We start from the raw sequence: 20383 nt of genomic DNA, 5'->3' as shown, positions 1-20383 counted from the left end.
GGAGCTGTGAGGAGAGCCACCATTCTCCATAACCCAGAATGGTAGATCCACTGACGGCTTGCATTGTGCATCTAGAGAAGCTTCAGACACTCAATGCTAGACCATGAAAGCAGCCAGGAGGGAGGCTGTACCCTGCAAAGCCACAAGGGCAGAACTGCTTAAGACCATGGGAACCCACCCCTAGCATCAGCATGACCTGGATATGAGACATGGAGTCAAAGGAGATCATGTTGGAACTTTAAGATTTGACTGCCCTGATAAATTTTAGACTTGCTTGGGGCCTTCAAGCCCCTTTGTTTTGCCCAATTTCTCCTTTTTGGAATAGGTGTATTTACCCAATATTTGTATCCCCATTGTATCTAGGAAGTAACTAACTTGCTTTTAATTTTACAGTCTCACAGGCAGAAGGGACTTGCCTTATCTCAGATGAGGCTGTAGACTGTGAACTTTTGAGTTAATGCTGAAATGAATTAAGACTTTGGGGGACTACTGGGAAGGCAGGATTGATTTTGAAATGTGAGGACATGAGATTTGGGAAGTGCCAGGGTAGAATCATATGGTTTGGCTGTGTCCCCAATTCCAATCTCATCTTGAATTTTTAGCCCCCATAATTCCTATGTGTTGTGGGAGGAACCCTGTGGGAGATAATTGAATCATGGGTTCAGTTTCCCCCACACTGTTCTTGTGGTAGTGACTAAGTCTCACAAGATCTGGTAGTTTTATAAAGAGAAACCCCTTGCACTTGGTTCTCATTCTCTCTTTGCCGGCTGCCATATAAGACACTCCTTTGCTCTTTCATCTTCCACCACGATTGTGAAGCCTCCCCAGCCATGTGGAACTGTGAGTCGAACCCCTTTCCTTTATAAAGTACTCAGTCTCTGGTCTTTATCAGCAGCAGCAAAATGGACTAATACACACTGCTTGCCTCTTCCAGCTTCTAGAGGCTGCCAGTACTCCTTCACTGTGGCCACCTCACAGCAGTCTCTGCTTTGTCTGTCACACTGCTGCCTTCTGACTCTGACTCCTGCTTCCCCTATTTATAAGGACCTTTGTAATTACACCAAGCCCACCTAAATATCTCAAGATCCTTAACTTGGTCACATTTGTAAAGTCTCTTTTGCCATACCATTCACAGGTCCCAGGGATTAGGGCATGGACATGTTTGAGCCCTTATTTAGCCTTCCACAGTGTCCATGGGGGAGCTCAGATAAAGATGTCTAAAAGACAGATGAGTGTATGGCTTTGACCTCAATACAGATTTGCACTGTGGATATGGAGTCACTGGCATGTATGTGTTTAAGGCATGGGTGTGGATATTGCCAGGGGAAAAAAAAATCTAAAGAAAAAAATTTGAAGGCATAACTTTAGGGGACACTATTACATAAGGAGTGAGTGTATCAGTTAGAATTAGTGGCCAGGCACAGTGGATCATGCCTGTAATCCCAACACTTTGGGAAGCTGAGGTGGGTGGCTCGTGAGGCAAGGAGTTCAAGATCAGCCTGGCCAAAATGGTGAAACCCCATATCTGCTAAATACACAAAAATTAGCCCAGTGTGGTGGTGGACACCTGTAATCCCAGCTACTGAGGAGGCTGAGGCAGAGAATTGCTTTAACCTGGGAGGGGGAGATTGCAGTGAGCCAAGATCGCACCACTGCACTCCAGCCTGGGCAGCAGAGCAAGACTCCATCTCAAAAAAAAAAAAGTACTATCAGCTGCATATTACAGAAATTGAAATGACAATAGTTTAAATAAGAAGGGCAATTTTTAAACTGTTAAAGAAGTCTGAGCTAGTATAGCAGCTTCATCACAACCCCAGTGTGCCAGGTCCTTCTCTCCTTATACCCTGCCATCCTCAGATGTTTGGCTTCCATCCTCCATGGTGCCACAAACCCAAGATGGCTGCCAGTGGAGCTTCAGCCACCCCATCCCCATTCCAGGCAGGAAGAAAAGAAAAAGCAAAGGGCAAAAAGGCAGTCCTCCTAGCTGAGTTAGCTCTCTTTACAGAAGATTTCCCAGAAGTCCCACCCAACTGACTTCCACATGACCCACTGATCACACCTATGGAAGCTGGACAATGTAGTCTCTTATAAGTACATTTTTACCCTGGAAAAATAAGTTCTGTTACAAAAAATGAAGGGGAGAATGGGTATTGAGTAGACCAACAGTGATCTCTGTAAGACTGGACCAAAAAAGGAGGCCTAGAGATGCAGTTGAGATGGAGTGACAAGTGAACTACAAGAACCAATGGTGGGGAGGTTGTGGCTGTTTCCTGAAGGTGTGGCTGTTCCCTACCTTCCTATGAACTTAAAAGGTAGATGGATTTTAATATAGCCCCTGCTGTGTAGAAGGCCAAGAATAAAGACATTAGCTCTCCACTTTCAAGGTACTCTGCTGGAGAGCCAGCTTGAGTGGAGGGGGGAATTGCTTCAGCTGACAGAATCCTTTAGAAAATCACATACCTTGCCTGTATTCTCTTGTATCTAATATAGGCCTTGGTGCTAACCTGCTTGATCAACTTTAGCATAATGAATAGGAAGCTAGAATCTTCAGGCAGGATATCTACAAACCTGGCATGTACAACCTACATTTTATTTTAAAATGGTAAAGGACTATATTAATTTTTTTTCAAATTAAGACAGAGTCACATTCTTGCCCACGCTGGAGTGCAGTGGCACAATCATAACTTACTATAAACCTTAACTCCTGGGCTCACACGATGCTCCTGCCTCAGCCTCTCAAGTAGCTAGGACTACAGGCGCATGCCATCATGCATGGCTAATTTTATAAGAAATTTTTTGTAGAGATGAGGTCTTACTGTATTGTCCAGGTTTATCTCAAAACTCCTGCCTCAAGGGATCTTTCCTTCTCAGCCCAAGGCATTGGGACTACAGGCATAAGACACCATGTTCAGCCTAAATTAATCTTTCCCTGACCTTAAGGTACAGCACAAAAAGTCCTCCTTCATTACCTTATTTTGAGAGATACCAGTTTAGAAAGGGGTGAAATGGGCAGGCCCTGCCTGTGACTTCCCACTAAGCACTGTTTCTATAAATAGCTTAACCTAGCTCTCCCATAGGTCTCTTCCTATACCATCTCTAACCTGTGCACTCAACATACAGTGTTTGTCTGGCTAGCATAGTGATTTTTAGTTATCACTATTACATATGCCAATTCAAGAATTATAGAAGGGGCCGGGTGTGGTGGCTCACACCTATAATCCCAGAACTTTAGGAGGCCAAGGCAGGTGGATCACCTGAGGTCAGGAGTTTGAGACCAGCCTGGCTAACATGGCAGAATCCTGTCTTTACTAAAAATACAAAATTAGGTGAGTGCGGTGGCACATGCCTGTAATCCCAGCTACTCAAGAGGCTGAGACAGGATAATCGCTCAAATCTAGGAGGTGGAGGCTGCAGAAAGTTGAGACTGTGCCACTGCACTCCAGCCTGGGCAACAGAGCAAGATTCCATCTCAAAAAAAAAAAAAAAAAAGAATTATAGGAAGTGATGTTCCAGAATCAAAACAACTACTGAACCTTGCTCAACACTAGTTAGTAATGCTTTGTGACAGGACGAGAGGCAGAACCACTAGTTCTTCACAGGTAAAGGCCTCCAGGTGGCACCTCGTTATGACCTGGATCCAACCTCCTAATAAATCATCCTGGGTAGGGTAACAGTGAAGGGTTACAACCAACCTCCTAAACATTTCCCACTTAAAGCTGCCTCTAATGCACATAGTCCTATCTCAATTTGCTTCCCTTCTTGTTGATTTTAAGATTCAGGAGAAATTGACTAAGGCTAGCATTATCCCAATAAAAGGGATATTAAAAGCTATGCCTTTTGGCTGGGCACGGTGGCTCATGCCTGTAATCCCAGCACTTTGGGAGGCCAAGGCAGGTAGATCACAAGGTCAGGAGATAGAGACCATCCTGGCTAACACAGTAAAAACCTGTCTCTACAACAAATACAAAAAATTAGCTGGGCGTGGTGGCACGTGCCTGTAGTCCCAGCTACTTGGGAGGCTGAGGCAGGAGAATTGCTTGAACCTGGAGAGGGAGGTTGCAGTGAGCTGAGATCGTGCCACTGCACTCCAGCCTGGGTGACACAGCAAGACTCCATTTCAAGAAAACAAAACAAAATTACGTCTTTCTTAGATTACTAGAGAAACTAGGAACACTTAGATGAGAGTGTATACATATCAGTATATACATACCTTTGATTACAAGCCTTAGCCCTCCCCTTAGAAAAGCTTTCAAGGTAAACGAAGTTGGTGGAGGTTGAACTTCATTGATTCTTGGTCCAGGTACTAAAAGTACATGAGACATCACTTGATGGGTCAATGGTTAGAATTAAAGGCTAGAATCAGGAACATAAATCTCTAATTCCAGGCTCTTCTCTCCCACTAAACCATCCTGTTTACTTGGAAGAATCATCACAGTGAGCATCCTCTCCCTGCCAGGCAACATGTCCAATTGTTAAGCAGTTTGATAAATTGTTACCCATCTAGTTCAAGAATAGCTAATCTTTGTTTACTGGCTACCAGGCAGCATGCCAAGTACATGCTCTTGTTTAATCCTTAAAACAACCCTAAGGGCTGAAATAATTAGTGGCAGTTTACAGATGAGGAAGCTAAAGTTCAGAAAGGTTAATGTGCCTAAGGTTTTATTAAGCAGTGTAAGCGGAGGTCTCAGATCCTTGGGTTGTCTTCCTCTAACGTTCACCAGTAAAAAAGTATGGAGTTTTCATCTTACTGACAACACAATATGCCCCAACTCAGTGCATGTGACTGAAAAATCTAGATTTCCCCTGCCATCCCAAAACTGCAAAGATGTATTATCTCTTGGTCTGGATGTACTACACATGCCCAATTCAGGTAGACAGCTATAATTTTGTTAAACTTAAGCTGAATTAGAAAATATTAATTTCCAGAATTTATTTGTATTGTTTAAGTGTGGCTCCCCATGAAAGTTCCTGTGCTAAAAACAAAGTAGATATGTAATCCTTCCAACTTTTATAAGAGAGGGAGGCAGGGGACAAGGAGGTTGGGAATGAGTGTTAGATTGACCATGCTGGGGTGTAACATGTACAGTGACTGTTGGGATGTAATTGACCATTCTGAACCATACCTGAATTAAGAACATCATTCAGGGGGACAATAGAAATATTCCCTGTAGTCAGGAAGTAGAGAATTCGTATCTGAAACAGAAGGCAAGGCCGTCTGCTATAAGAAAGGTCGTGGGGGTGGGATAAGAATCTTGAGGAGCAGGATGAACATCTAAAGTAATGATGAAGACTGGAATAAGAATGGATACATACAAGGACAGCTGCACAAGGTTTCTGCTGGTTCAGTTGAATCAAAGACAGCAAGTTCACAGTGATGCCGACCGATTGCAGCGTGATTATCTCTAACAGTTCTCGGATCAGGTTATGGAAGTGGAGAAAGATGGCTAGGCTGTTCCTAGGCTGTGTTTGCAGAACAGATGCCACAAAAGAAAACACAAGTGACAAAGGTAGAGGATGCAGGCAATGCAGTGATTGAAGATATACTGAGAAGCTGGCTGAGGAAGGGAGGCTGAAGAGAATGATCAGGACCTGGGGGTTTTGATGAGTTCAAGGAGATACAGCAGAAGTAAGAATGAGACATGGAACAGTATGAGGTTATGATCAAAGACTGGTATATTGAAATGTCTAATTTCAGAGGTGCAGTAGTTCTGGAGTACTGATAAGTCTAAATTAAAACGAAGGGAAAGCCCTCAGAAGAGTTAAAATCAAGTAAAAAATTCAGGCTACAGTAGCATTAAGGATAGGTTTTTCAATTGTATACAGCTATTACCAGAATAACTTAAAAAAAAAAGGGGGGGGGCGTTGGGATAGAGATCATAAGCCAGGTGAATTGCTCAGTGAATGTAATGATCTATAAGGACACAGATGACAGCAAAAGGTCCAAAGATCCATGCAGATGTCAGAAATCTCACATAAGTAGTTCTGCCTGTGAGAGGAGAGTGATGATCTGGAAGATGTCAAGACTACATGACCTCTTTTGTGTACCTTGTGAAAGGAGCATACTCTGAGGGCTGAGAAGTGCATGGGCCTGGGGAAAGCCCAGTTTCTATTAACAGTGTGTACTTTCTGTAGAGGCTAAGAGATGACCCAGTTTATGTGGTTTCAGAAGGCACCAAGGAAGGGCAGGTGTCAGTACATGTGGTATTCCTAACAAGATAGTGTGTCTATGTGACCTTTAGCAATAACGACCCGAGCCTAACATTTCTATAAAATAGCCAACACCTGTCCCCAATACCTTATGAAGTGGTAAGGATGAATTGAGATGTGAATGCACCTTATAGCTACAAAGCACTTCAAGTTCAACTAGAATTTGGGCAGTCATGCTGAAGTACGTGGGTTATCAACAGATCACAGCTATACATACATAAGGATTTTTACGATGTCTTTTTCATTCCATGTGAATGTGAAACTAACTTAAACCAAGGGAAGTGAGAAAATAAGAGCAGTCAAGGGTGTCATGTCACAGAGATTGAGAACAGAAAATACTGACAAAAGGTTATTGCTACCCTTGGAAGTAGTGATTATTCACTATGTGACTTTCAAAGAATTTGACATAGATATGAACAAATTTTTCTGTGCTTGCCAGTTATGGGCTTTCACACATCATTCAATGAATCTTTTGAGGTGATTATTCCCATTCTCCAAATGGCAAATATAAGGTTGTGTTAATCACAGATTGGCAAAGCAAAGCTCTAAACAAGGGACTGAGAAACTGTCAAGTATCACAACAAACATTTTAGGCTTTGTCACAACCACTAACCTATAATGTTGTGGCCCCAAAGCAGCCCTAGACAATTCATTAATGAATGTGACTGTGATCCAATACAGCTTTCTTTACAAAAACAGGAATCTGGTCATATTGGGTCCACAGGCTGTTGTTTATTGACACACAAAACATAATTTTCTCCTAATCCTAGACCCAGCATCTTCTGCATTACACTAGTACAGTGGTCCTTTTTCAAACTACACTGTTCAAGCTATAAACAAATATGATTAAATTTAAAATGTTGTATTTAGCATGTTTAAATAGACACATACAACCTGCACATTTACTCTGAGAAATGAACACAGTACATTTACTTAGCTTTCTGAGGGAAATGATAGCCTAAGGGTATGACCAGTTTTCAAATACCCCAAACTCCAACTAAGATAACCTGGAGCCTATTAAAAATGGAAACCTGGCCGGCCGCAGTGGCTCAAGCCTGAAATCCCAGCACTTTGGGAGGCCAAGGCGGGTGGATCACGAGGTCGAGATCGAGACCATCCTGGTCAACATGGTGAAACCCCATCTCTACAAAAATACAAAAAGTTAGCTGGGCATGGTGGCGTGTGCCTGTAACCCCAGCTACTCAGGAGGCTGAGGCAGAAGAACTGCCTGAACCCAGGAGGTGGAGGTTGCATTAGTGAGCCGAGATTGCGCCATTGCACTCCAGCCTGGGTAACAACAGCGAACGGAATTTGGTCTCAAAAAAAAAAAAAAAAAAAAAAAAGGAAACCCAATATTTCGTATAAACTCTTAAGGGTGTCAACACCAGAATGATGGTCAGTCAGAGGCACAGAAAATATAGCCAAAGCAGCAGCTCAGTATGTACCATAGCACTGCCTAGAAGAGAATTTGGGAGACAAAGTTTCTGATCATCAGAGGTGTGTTTGTACACTAGGTCAAGCATAAGCCTTCAATTACATACCTCTCACCCCACACTTGGCAACATCTTACTTGGTTTTCAGAATATTCTGTTTAGATCAAGGATTGCCAAAAGAGCTCATGAATGACTACCTTCCATTGTAAGAAAAGTGACTGCAGTCTACTTTTAAAACTTTTTTGAGATGGAGTTTCCCTCTTGTTGCCCAGGCTGGAGTGCAATGGCAGTCTCGGCTCATTGCAATCTCCGCGCATCCTGGATTCAAGCAATTCTGCCTCAATCTCCCAAGTAGCAGGGATTGCGGGTGCCCAGCACCACGCCCAGATCATTTTTGCATTTTTAGTAGAGACAGGAGTTTCACCATGTTGGCCACACTGGTCTCAAACTCCTGACCTAGGTGATCTGCCCACCTCGACCTCCCTGAGTGTTGGGATTACAGGTGTGAGCCACACCTAGACTATGTTTTAATAGGTGAAGTTTCATTTACTCTGTTGCCCAGGCTGGAGTGTTAGCAGTACAATCACAGCTACACTGGAGCCTCGAACTTCTGGACACAAGCAATCCTCCTCCTTTGGAGTAGCTGGGACTACAGGTGTGCACCACAATGCCCAGCCATGTAGTTTACTCTTGCCCAAGTTTAACTGATATAAAACATCCTGAGATTAGCCAGTCAACTGTCTTTGGTAAGGCCTTCTTCTAGACAGCCATGTGGATTCTATCACACCCTTTATCATTTACCACAATCTTCAGTGGTTAAAGCACAAATAATGTACAACTACAATGAAATTAGAGAAAAGTGCAGGAAAAAGATGACACAAGGTAGATCCCTAGCTACACCAGAATGTTACCTATCTAAAATAAACTGCCAAATTACAAACAGGTAAAACATATGGTAACATTATAAAGGTGAGCACAACAGGAACAGGAAATCTGTTCCGAAGGGCAATGTAGTGTCCTTGTAAGAATTCTTGATTTTTTTTTTTTTTTTAAAACAGTTGTATTGACATCCAGGCTGGAGTGCAATGGCACAATCTTGGCTCACTGCAGCTTCCACCTGCCAGGTTCAAGTGATCTTCCTGCCTCAACCTCCTAAGTAGCTGGGATTATAGGTGCCTGCTACCACACCCAGCTAATTTTTATATTATTTGTAGTGATGGGGTTTCAACATGTTGACCAGGCTGGTCTCAAAACTCTTGACCTCAAGTAATTGGCCTGCCTTCGCCTCCCAAAATGCTGGATTACAGGTGTGAACCACTGCGCCTGGCCAATTCTAGATTTAATAGAGTACAGGGGAAGTACTTTTGCTATAGACTACTATTTCTAGTCCTAGACCCAGGTTGTCAATACAGTACTCACTAGTCATTTTTGTCTATGTAAATTGAAAATAAAATACTTTCTAGTCACACCAGCTGTACTTCAAGGGCTTAATTGCCAATCTGTTTAGTGGCTACCATGTTGGACAGCAAAAGTCTAGAAGATGTCCATTGTCACAGAAAGTTCCATTAGGCAGCACCGTTTTAGACAAAATGCAGAGTGCAGGTGGCACTTTGAATACCCCCTAAATACATCTGGCCCTTATTTTTGATACTACCAACCTAGCCACCTACAGTGAAGCACTAGAAATGAAAGCACACGTGGGTTACAGTGCTAGCTTCTTTTCCCAATTTCTTTATTTCTGAGTATATATATCTGATAGAAATGTCCTTTTTAAAAAAAATTACAGAATCACTTACATGATAAACTACCAGAAGTACTTGGGTATACTGGCCTAGAACATGGCAGTTATTCATGTGTGCCAACAGACCTTAATATAGGAGGTAGAGAAATGAGAAAAATTTTAAATCTGTAAAAAAATTAAACCTAGGCCAGGCACAGTGGCTTCCGCCTGTAATCCAAACACTTTGGGAGGCTGAGGTAGGCAGATCACAAGGTCAGGAGTTTGAGACCAGCCTAACCAACATAGTGAAACCCCGTCTCTACTAAACACAAAAAAAATTAGCTGGGTGTGGTGGCAGGTGCCTGTAAACTCAGCTACTCAGGAGGCTGAGGCAGGAGAAACACTTGAACCCAGGAAGCAGAGGTTGCAGTGAGCTGAGTTCACGCCACTATACTCCAGCTTGGGCGAGAGAGTGAGACTCATAAAAAAAAAAATTAAACCTATGTTACTATTGGGCTGTTTACTTCTGAGTTAAATAAGATTTCTGAATCCGAAATCTAACCAGACAGGGAGTGGTGGCTCACACCTGTAATCCCAGCACTTTGGGAGGCGGAGGTGGGTAGACAGATTGCTTGAGCTCAGGAGTTTTAGACCAGCCTGGGGCCACATGGCAAATCCCCATCTCTACAAAAAAATTAGCTGGGCATGGTGATGCACACCTATAGTGCCAGCTACTTGGGAAGCTAAAGTGAGAGAACTGCTTGAGACTGGGAGGCAGAAGTTGCAGTTAGTTGAGATCGAACCACCGTACTCCAGCCTGGGTGACAGGGCATGACCATTTCTCAAAACAAAAAAACAAAACAAACAAAAAAAACCCACAACTAAGCAAGATGAAAAGTTGAGCAATTCTAAAGATTAGGCCAAATTTCTGTTTGTATCTGAATATGTTTATGTCCTATATCATTTCCAAGATCCTAAAAAAAAAAATCAACTCTCTAAATCCTTCATATTAGTCCAGAATTGTCCCCTTGTAAGCTAATTCCTACATTGCCCCTGAATACCACTAACTTTATGCAGTCACCAAGTCCTCTGTTACAAGGTCTTTCAAAGGCTGAAAAGAAACCTTTAAAGGATTTCCAGGATGCATTTTTAAATTCCCCACCATAACTCATACTAGGACTTCAGGCTGAATTACAGCAGACTTTCCATATTTCTTCTATAAACAAATATAAGACCCACATGTTACAAATTGTTTTCAGGTCCTAAAGGTCTATCTAATCATCCCTATCACGTTTGAGACCAATGATGAGACTCTCTTCCCAGTCTTCTCCCTGTCCCACAAAGATAAGGCTCTCACCTCCACCGGCATATATTTATTTCTCTCATCATTATTTATGACTTACCTTGTGCTTACCATCTCCATAAAATTTCAAGGACTACTCTAAATGTGTATGGCACAGATCATGCATGAAATAATTCAGTATGTAATTATACACTGTTACACATTACAAAACTATAACCAGAAGCATTTGTCTGTCCATGTCTGGCATAAATGGCGCAGTTCTCAATCTGGGCAAAGAAACTAAGAATGAATTAGTGAAGTGTTATCCTAGTTCAGGCGGTTCTAGAGGACCAAGTAAATAGTCCAACACCATGCTTAACACCGCTGCATTGATATTTAGGGCTCCTGTACTTTATAATCATTAAAATTTTGGCAACAGTCATGAAATCAAGCACAGTCAAAAAATCATGATCTGTGGTTTTCTTTTTAATTATCTTAAGTCTTATAATCACACATCATTTTTAAATTTGTGTATATCTCTTCTACTTTAATCCTTTAGAGGTTGGCAAAAGCACCATTCCCAATCACAAATACACAGCAGTTATACAGTTTTGTTTCTGAATGGCTGTTTTTAAAGACAATCCTAAATTATAACTTAGTTTGACTTAGATTGTAAAGAATCCAAGAGTGAAGTTTAATTGGCTACTATTTTAAAAGCATGTGACCTTATAGATCATCTATAAAATGTGTGAAGTGTTAAATAATTTTTTATATTACACATAAACCACACAAAATGCCTTTCAGTAAGTAAAAGGAACCATTTTAAATACAGGGTACTCTAATTAGATTGGCATAGTTAAGGCCAAAAATATAAAATAGCCATTGCTACCCGTTTATCTTCAACCTTGCCTTTAAGAGGCAAACGAACACAAAACACAGGTGAATCTTGCTTGGTTCTGAGACTGTGAAGGAATTGCCCCCATATTTAAATATATTCACATAACCAGTCATATAAATCTAAATATAAAACCAATCTCCAGTAAGTTTTAAGATGGCACTCACCATCTTTGCGAAAAGTTTTAACATTACTAATGAAGTCTAATCATATCTTTAGAAGGGGTGGGTGTGACAGAATTTACTAAATTGGAATTACTATTAAAATCCAAAAACTGAACATATTCATTTAACCACAAGCCAGTCTTAGTCTTAAATCAGGACTGCCCAACAAAATATTCTGTCAGTCATTCATGATGTAAATTCTGGTGTATGAGATCTATTAAAGTACGGTACACATAAAAAAGTCATGAGACATTTGTTTTGTAATAAATAAGGCAGTGGCCAATTATTACTCATTAGTAGCTTTTTTGAGATAAGCTATTAAGTCTTCCCTTTCTCCCTTCTTCTTAATGCCGACAAAGATCATTTTTGTTCCAGGGATATACTTCTTGGGATTCTCCAAATATTCCATCAGTGTATCCTCTCCCCAGATGATGCCTAAATGATAAAGAATGCATCCATTAAGTATTTCACACTCCGGAGTTTGCCACAGGTTACGTTCATGCGTTTTGTGCTGTTTTATTTAACAAGTGTTCTCCTCTTACCTTTGTTTTTATTGGCTTCAGTGTAAGTGAATCCAGAGGCCTGACCTGTCTTCCGCCCAAAGATACCATGGAGATTAGGCCCAGTCTTGTGCTTGCCTCCCTTTTCCACCGTGTGACATTGGGAACACTTCTGAATAAAAATCCTCTTGCCTTTCTCAACATCACCCATATTGAATTCTAAAAACGAAAGACCCAACAATAATTTTTCTTCAGGTAACAAATACAGTGTAAACTAATGACCACTCTAGTCACTTAATTACCAATCCATTGATAATTTATGTCATTAAATACTAAGATGAATCTTCTTTTGCTTTAATACTTTTTATACCCAATACTCTTTCATACCAAAAACATTTTTTAGGAGCACCTCCTTAAAAACCTGTTTTTGTGTGTATACGTGAAGGAAGGTTAAAACCCAAGCAAGCAAATGGGAACGTAATTCAAACTTCAGTTTCAGAAGATAAGGTCATGATCACAAACAGTCACAGATACGAAGCAGAACAGCGAACATTAAGTGAAAATCACCACAACTGCAACTTTTAAGAAGGTCTAATCATTTAATCGTACTACAATGTAAAGCCACCTCTCCCTGAGGATAATGCAAAGCACAAATGTTTAAAAATCGGTCCTGGGTCCCGGCGCGGTGGCTCACGCCTATAATCCCAGCACTTTGGGAGGCTTGGAGGGGTGGGTTGTCATCACCAGGTCAGGAGAACGAAACCACCCTGGCTAACATGGTGAAATTCTGTCTCTACTAAAATACAAAAAAAAAAAAAAGCCGGGCGCGGTGGCTCATGCCTATAATCCCAGCACTCTGGGAGGCCAAGAGATTGAGACCATCCTGGTCAACAAGGTGAAACCCCGTCTCTACTAAAAATACAAAAAACTTAGCTGGGCATGGTGGCGCGCGCCTGTAGTCCCAGCTACTCGGAAGGCTGAGGCAGGAGAATTGCCTGAACCCAGGAGGCGGAGGTTGCAGTGAGCCGAGATCGCGCCATTGCACTCTAGGCTGGGTAAGAAGAGCGAAACTCCATAAGAAAGAAAAAAAAAAAAAAAAAAAAAAAGCCGGGCGTGGTGGTGGAAACCGGTAGTCCCAGGTACTAGGGAGGGCGAAGCAGGAGAATTGCTTGAACCCGGGAGGCGGAAGTTGCAGTGAGCCGAGATCGTGCTACTGCACTTCAGCCTGGGTGACGGAGCGAGACTCCGTCTTCAAAAATAAATTAAAAATAAAATAAACGGTTCTGATTGTTTCTACCTGCCCAGGGCACAAGAGTAGCTTGACACTACTCCTGCGTGAATTGGAGCGCAGGAGTAGGCTGCACGGTGTCCCCAAGAAATCCCCAACTCTCTTACCGGTGATCCCCCCGAGGTGACCACGAGGTCACCCATCCAGGTCGGTTTCAAGGTGACTGATGAAACCCACGTTTCTAGGACGCCGCAACGATTGAAAGAACAAACATGTGCCCACGAAAAGAACAACCCCTTATTAGAGGAGCAACAGCTTTTGCCCTCTGAAGCAGAAAATGAAACGCTACGCTTCGGTTTTAAGGGAGGGAAGTCTGGCCTATCGTTTCCATAGCCCTTCAACAACCACGACGGAAGAGGACGCGTCTTGCCGTCTCCAGTAACTGACCGAGACCTTAGTTGGGCTTCCGCCCTACCTCAAGCGGTTGATCGCCTGGCTCTCGTTTGACCATAGTCTAGGGTCCTCACGTCCGGCCTTCCCACCCCGCGCGGGCTCCCCTCGAAGGCTCCCCGCGTATCCTCGCGAATACGTGCCCCCCACAGCTCTGCTTCTAACCAGATGCGGCTTCCGCGACCCGCTCTCACCTTTTTCGTGGTTAGCGCAACAAAGACTACCACTCAGAAGCCGGACGTCCCACTCTCTAAGTCCAAGGACACGCCGGTCCGCGCCTAAGTACCAGTGTAAGTGCAACCAAACTCGCTCCGCCCTCCCGCGCCCTGACGTACAGCCGAGCTTGCGGCTACGCAGTGACGTTGCCGCGCTTCATTGGCTCCAGTGCCAATGCTTGCGCCAAGGATCTGCGCGCGCATACCAGCGAGCAGGGTAGGCTGTGCGGCGTGCGTGCCCTTCCTCTCCAGGCCTCTCTTGCCGGGCCGTTACGACAGGCCTTTGGTCAAACGACGTCGCGGTGGTGCCGGGAGGGGTGACGTCACTCGCAGGTCTTTGTGCGCTTGCGTATACTAGAGGGGCGGGGAGGGTGGGGCGGAGTCGGTGGTGGTTTGGCGCGTTACCCTGCTAAAGTAACAGGCCTGGTGATGTAATGAGCTTTGTTTGGGCAGGGCGTTCCGCACGTCCAGGAGAAGACGCCCTAATTCTGGCTCACCTAGAGGTCTCCTAGCTACCGTCTCGTCAGCAGACGACCTTTACCCAGGCTCTGTCATACTAACACTGCTGGCGCCAACAGCATCCCAGAGGCACAGCCTGGAACCAGGAGTTAGACGAGTTGGGCACTTGCTCGTGACCTTGTTCTAGTTCCACCTCTACTGTGTTACTTTCAGTCATCTTCTAGCTCTCCGCTTGTTGGACGCCCCAAGAATGGGGAAGGTGCTGCATTTGCGGTAGAGACAATTATATCTCTGGCCCCTTACCTGTCGGCAACTTTTCTGCCAGCGCCCTCCTCCCCCTCACGTTCGTGTGCAGAAAGAACATGGAAGGTGTGTTGGCACCATCTAAGAAGAAACATGTTTAGATGATTAGAGAATTCTTGGAAATCTAGAGGATTTGCATCCCTTCTGACCTAGGTAAATGTCATGTTCAAGTAAGCTTATGCATGAGGTCTTATTAGAAATAAAGGCGTTAATACCACAGCTTTTAGTTATTATAATTTAAAACTAGATCCCCTTCCTGACATGCTCAGTTCTGTCACTGGTTTTTTTTTTTTTTTTTTTTTTTGACACCTTTACTCCTCAAATTCTAGCCCCATGTTCTGATTAATTTTCATCCTTTCTTGTATTCTCTCCCCTCCACTCCCTCGCCTTGTATTCTATCTGACACTGCCGTATTCAGTCGTATTCATTGGCCGGACAAGGTGATTCACACCTGTAATCCCAGGACTCTGGGAGGCCGAGGCGGGCTAATCACCTGAGATCAGGAGTTTGAGACCAGCCTGGCAATATGACGAAACCTCGTTTCTACTAAAAATACAACAATTAGCCGGGCATGGTGGCACGCACCTGTAATCCCAGCTATTCACGAGGCTGAGGCTGAGACGGGAGAATCGCTTGAACCCGACAGGAAGAGATTGCAGTGAGTTGAGATCGTGCCACTGCACTCCAGCCTGGGCGACAGAGTAAGACTGTCTCAAACAAACAAACAAAAAAAGCATTTATTATGCATGTTATGTGCCAAGCATTTTTCTAGGTACATGGAGTATTATAAATCAGTGAGGACTCTTTCTGGTGGAGCTTACATTCTGGGATCCTTTTTCCTACCCTGCAACTTAAGTAATAGATACCAGGAAACCTTTATCTTAGATCACTTCCAAACCACTGGTCTTATTATTCTGCTCCAATCTTCCATCTTCCTGTATGACTGGAGTATTTTTATTGTTTTTGAATCGTATCCTGACTTCCGGTTCCCTTCTAATTTCACACACTACAACCACAGTCTTCCTATAAAACAGAATCGAAATCACCACACTTATTTAAGACCTTTTGAGCTTTTTGGAGGGGACAAAGAGAGTGAGCATTTTGGGTGTACTCCTTAAGTAGGCTCATTTGGCAAACTATTGAAAGTTTTGAAAGACCAAGCTTAGCAACACGTTGAAAATTCAGCATATCCTTATGAAGGCAGGTCCTGATATTGCCCCTCATATCCCTCTAAGGACAATATTGTCCTTAAGTGGGTAACTTCTATCATCAGAAGTTACTAGTCTCTGTTCATAAAGGAATTGACTGATGAGGTTTCATGTGCTGATACTGTAGATCATATAGATGTGCCAATTAGGTCAGTTAGCCAAGTGAATGGATTGAAGCCATTTTAAATTTATTTTCATGAGAAGTAGAATAGAAAACAGGAAGTTTTTTTTTAACTAAGGAAATTGTGGATAAAGAGTTATTATTGACAGTAATAGGAAGATGAAGAGACAAAGAACAACCACAAAAATGAGTAGTTAGCACCTTCCTGTAGTAAAGCAGATACTATAAATCTTGTGTTATATATGTACTCAAGGGATTCATGATGCTTACAATTTACTTGAGGTACTAAGAGAATTAGTTGAAAAGAACGATAACATTCTGCAAGCTGCTTTGTTTCATATTCATTTCTGTTGTATCTACTCCCCCACCTTCATCTTATCACTTAGGATGGATAGTGGCTGGTAAGAGGTAAAACTATTATAAAACAAATGCTTTAGAGTTCTCCTTCCAACAACATAGCAGATAACATACAGTAGTCTCTCCTTATCCACAGTTTGCTTTCTAGTTTTGGTTACTTGCAGTCAACTGCAGTCAGAAAATACTACAATAGTTTGAAGAGAAAGACCATATTCACATAACTTTAATTACAGTATATTATTATAACTCTTCTACTTCATGATTATTGTTAATTTTTTTTTTTTTTTTTTGAGACGGAGTTTCGCTGTTGTTACCCAGATGAGTGCAATGGTGCGATCTTGGCTCACTGCACCCTCCGCCTCCTGGGTTCAGGCAATTCTCCTGCCTCAGCCTCCCGAGTAGCTGGGACTACAGGTGCACGCCACCATGCCCAGCTAATTTTTGCATTTTTAGTAGAGACGGGGTTTCACCATGTTGACCAGGATGGTCTTGATCTCTTGACCTCGTGATCCACCCACCTTGGCCTCCCAAAGTGCTGGGATTATAGGTGTGAGCCACTGTGCCAAGCCTATTGTTAGTCTTTTACTGTGCCTTATAAATAAACTATATCATAGTTATATATGTACCATATAGGCAAAACCACAGTCCAGCCATACATCACTTAACAATAGGGATATATTCTGACAGATGTGATGTTAGCTAATTTTGTTGTGAACATTGTAGAGTGTACTTACACGATTCTGGATGGTATAGCCTCCACATGGTTTGGCTTTGTGTCTCCATTCACATCTCATCTTGAATTCTAATCCCCACATGTGAAGGGAGAGACCTGGTGGGAGGTGATTGCATCGTGGGCATGGTTTCCTCCATGCCGTTCTTGTGATAGTGAGGGAGTTCTCATGAGATCTGGTTTTTTGATAAAGGTGTGGCATTTCCCCAGTGTTCTGGGGAAAATGTGTTCTCTCTTCTGCCACCATGTAAAATGTGCCTGCTTCCTCTTCTGCCATGATTATTAGTTTCCTGAGGCCTCTGCAGTCATGCAGAACTATAAGTATATTAAACTCTTTTCTTTATAAATTACCCAGTCTCGGGTATTTCTTTATAGCAATGTGAAAACAAACTAATACAAGCCTACTACACACTTAGGCTATATGGTATAGCCTACTGCTTCTAGGCTAGAAACCTGTGCAGAATGATACTGTACAGAATACTGTAGGCAATTGCAATGCACTGACAAGTATTTGTGTACCTAAACATAGAAAAGGTACCGTTAACAACAACAAAAAAAAGGTTGGGTGCAGTGAGTCACACCTGTAATCCCAGCTACTCGGGAGGCTGAGATAGGAGATGCGCTTGAATGTGGGAGATAGAGGTTGCAGCAGGCTGATATCATGCCACTGCGCTCTAGCCTGGGCGATAGAGTGAGATTCATCTCAAAAAAAAAAAAAAAAAAAAGCTGGGGACAAGTGGCTGGTTATCACTTAACTATACCTACTTCTTAGCAATTCAGGCCCCTCCCATAATCCTAACCTTGTGACCTTTCATTGTTTGTCAGGGGTAGTTTTTGGTTCCTGAACAAGTAGGGGGTTGGTTTTGGGAAGGAAGGACCTATTATTGTCCTCGCCTTATAGTTAAACTATAAATTCCTCTCACAGTTAGCTTGGCCTATGCCCAGGAATGAACCCACAGCTTGTGAAGTTAGAAGCAAGATGGAAATAGCTATGTCAGATTTCTTAGACTTTCATCATTTTTGCAAATGCAGTTTCAGTGACACTGGGAGCAACAGGCATCCATGTCTGTTCAGTGGGTTAGAGCAGGGATCCTCAACCACTATAGGTCTGTGGCCCAGTCTGTGACCTTTTAGGAATGGGGCCACATAGGAGGAGGTGAGTTGGGGTGAGCAAAAGAAGCTTCATCTGTATTTACAGCCACTCCTCTTCTCTCACATTACTGCCTGAGCTCCGCCTCCTGTCAGATCAATGGTGGCATTAGATTCTCCTCTAGCCCTATTGTGAATTGTGCATACAAGGGATCTAGGTTGCATGCTCCCTATGAGAATCTAATGCCTGATGATCTGTCACTATCTCCCATCACCCCCACATGGGACCATCTAGATGCAAGAAAACAAGCTGAGGGCTCCCACTGATTCTACATTATGGTGAGTTGTATAATTATTTCACTATATATTATAATGTAATAATAATAGAAATAAAGTGCACAATGGATGTAATGTGTTTGAAACATTCTGAAATCATCCTCTTCTGTGCCCTGGTCCGTGGAAAAATTGTCTTCCATGAAATTGGTTCCTGATACCAGAAAGGTTGGGGACTGCTGGGTTAGAGGACATGGAGTGGAAGACCTGAGAAGGAAGAGAAGAAGGTTCTGTGCCAGACTGGCTGTATTTAGAAGACATTTCATATTACAATCTTTTTTGTGTGCATTTTTTTCCTCATTACTATAAATATCATTGACAATGCTAAGTACTTTTTTGAAATATCTAGGCTTTGTAGATATTCAGTACCTAATATATATGTTAAAAGTGAAAGTAGACATTGTAAAATAATACAGTTTTAAAATATCTTTTTACTAAAATTCCTTATGAAATGTTGCTTACAGGGAGAATGGCCAAACCACCTCTTGAGTAGTACACATTGTTTGTGTGCACTGTTTCAGGGAGGAGAGAGGAAAAGGAAGTGTAAAGAGCTCAGGCCAGTGTCCACAGTGAGGCAAGATTAACCATTGTTCCTTACTTCTGTACCTTTTATTTTTCTTTATCTGTGTATGTAAAGGATAAACAACACCTAACTTACATCATCTAATCTTTCTAGATGTTAAAGAGGCTGCTTGTGTATGACAAAAGTAGAATTAGTAAATGAGTGTGTTTATACATTGTTTTAAAATTTCCAGAAAAGATTGTCTTCTGAAAATTTGAGCATTATTGACCACTGGGTTGATGGAGATGGGAAGGGTTCTAGGCCAGAATGTTCATATTTTAAAGATTCTTTCAAATTTTAACTATTCTTACATGTGTGCAGTTTATTCAAGACTGCTGTGCATAGTGGACAAAATAACTCCTTATGTATGTTAAATGTAGCGGTAGTAAAATATCACTTTTTGCTAAAATTTATAGGAAATATTGGCTTTTGAAAATGGAATTGTTACATCACTTCTGTGAGCAGTATAGTATTGTCTGTATTTGTTCAGTGGTTTAGAGGAGGTAGGAGGGAAGGAATTGTAAAAAGGTAATAGGCTAGTGTGTTCATACTTGGACATTGTCAGGAACTGTTTTTTTCTGTATGTTTTGCGCATTTTGTTTTGCTGTGTATATAGTGTATATAATGGACAAATGAGTCTGAATTTGCAACATTCAATCTCTAGATGTTAAAGAGGTTGCCAGTGTATGCAATGCAAAGTACCTAGTAGAATTACCACATTTTATACACTTTGTGTTGAAAGTCATAGGCAAGCTTGCCTTCTGTAAATGACTTTGGATATGAATTTGTTCAACCATCTCTAAGCATTACACATCCTTATGTTTGTCCACTGGATTGAAGGCAGAGAGAAAGAAGTGAGGATGGAATGGTTCAAGGCCAAAGTGGTCGTATTTAGAAGATCTCTCAGATTGTGAACCGTGTAATGTGTGTTCAGTTTAACTGCTGTGTATATAGTAGACAGGTTCTGATATAAAATATCTAGTCTTTGTAGATATTCAGATGTGCCTGATGTTTTAAAAGTAGTAGAATAACATTTTTTGTAAATAGCTTTTAAAAATTAATGGAAAATATTGGGTTTGGAAGTATAATAGAATTGTTAAACCACCTCTGTGAATAGTGTACTCTCT

The 20383-nt window shown here is 42.2% G+C and overlaps 1 protein-coding gene and 1 long non-coding RNA gene across 3 annotated transcripts in view; one reads left to right on the top strand and one right to left on the bottom strand.

The window, feature by feature from the left end:
• Positions 1-11107: 11107 nt before the first annotated feature.
• Positions 11108-14131, bottom strand: CYCS (cytochrome c, somatic). The gene is made up of 3 exons (XM_002760868.7): positions 14074-14131; positions 12244-12420; positions 11108-12136 (listed from the first exon to the last, which is right to left on the bottom strand). Exons 2-3 carry the CDS (start codon positions 12410-12412, stop codon positions 11988-11990), a joined length of 318 nt encoding a protein of 105 aa, XP_002760914.1. The 5' UTR covers positions 12413-12420; positions 14074-14131; the 3' UTR covers positions 11108-11987.
• Positions 14132-14318: 187 nt separating this feature from the next.
• The window catches only part of LOC118143656 (uncharacterized), a 46050-nt gene continuing 39985 nt past the window's right edge, over positions 14319-20383 (top strand). The window contains exon 1 of one of the 2 annotated variants that reach the window (XR_004727931.3): positions 14319-14427. This is a non-coding gene — a long non-coding RNA (uncharacterized LOC118143656). Of the gene's footprint in view, positions 14428-14458; positions 15010-20383 lie in introns of those variants that run through there. The other variant, XR_004727932.3, reaches the window with a different exon arrangement.

The sequence above is a fragment of the Callithrix jacchus genome, chromosome 11 (genome assembly GCF_049354715.1).
Source record: "Callithrix jacchus isolate 240 chromosome 11, calJac240_pri, whole genome shotgun sequence".
Taxonomy (NCBI): domain Eukaryota; kingdom Metazoa; phylum Chordata; class Mammalia; order Primates; family Cebidae; genus Callithrix; species Callithrix jacchus.
The sequence above is the reverse complement of the archived record's forward strand: the minus strand, read 5'-3'. Positions and strand labels throughout refer to the sequence as shown.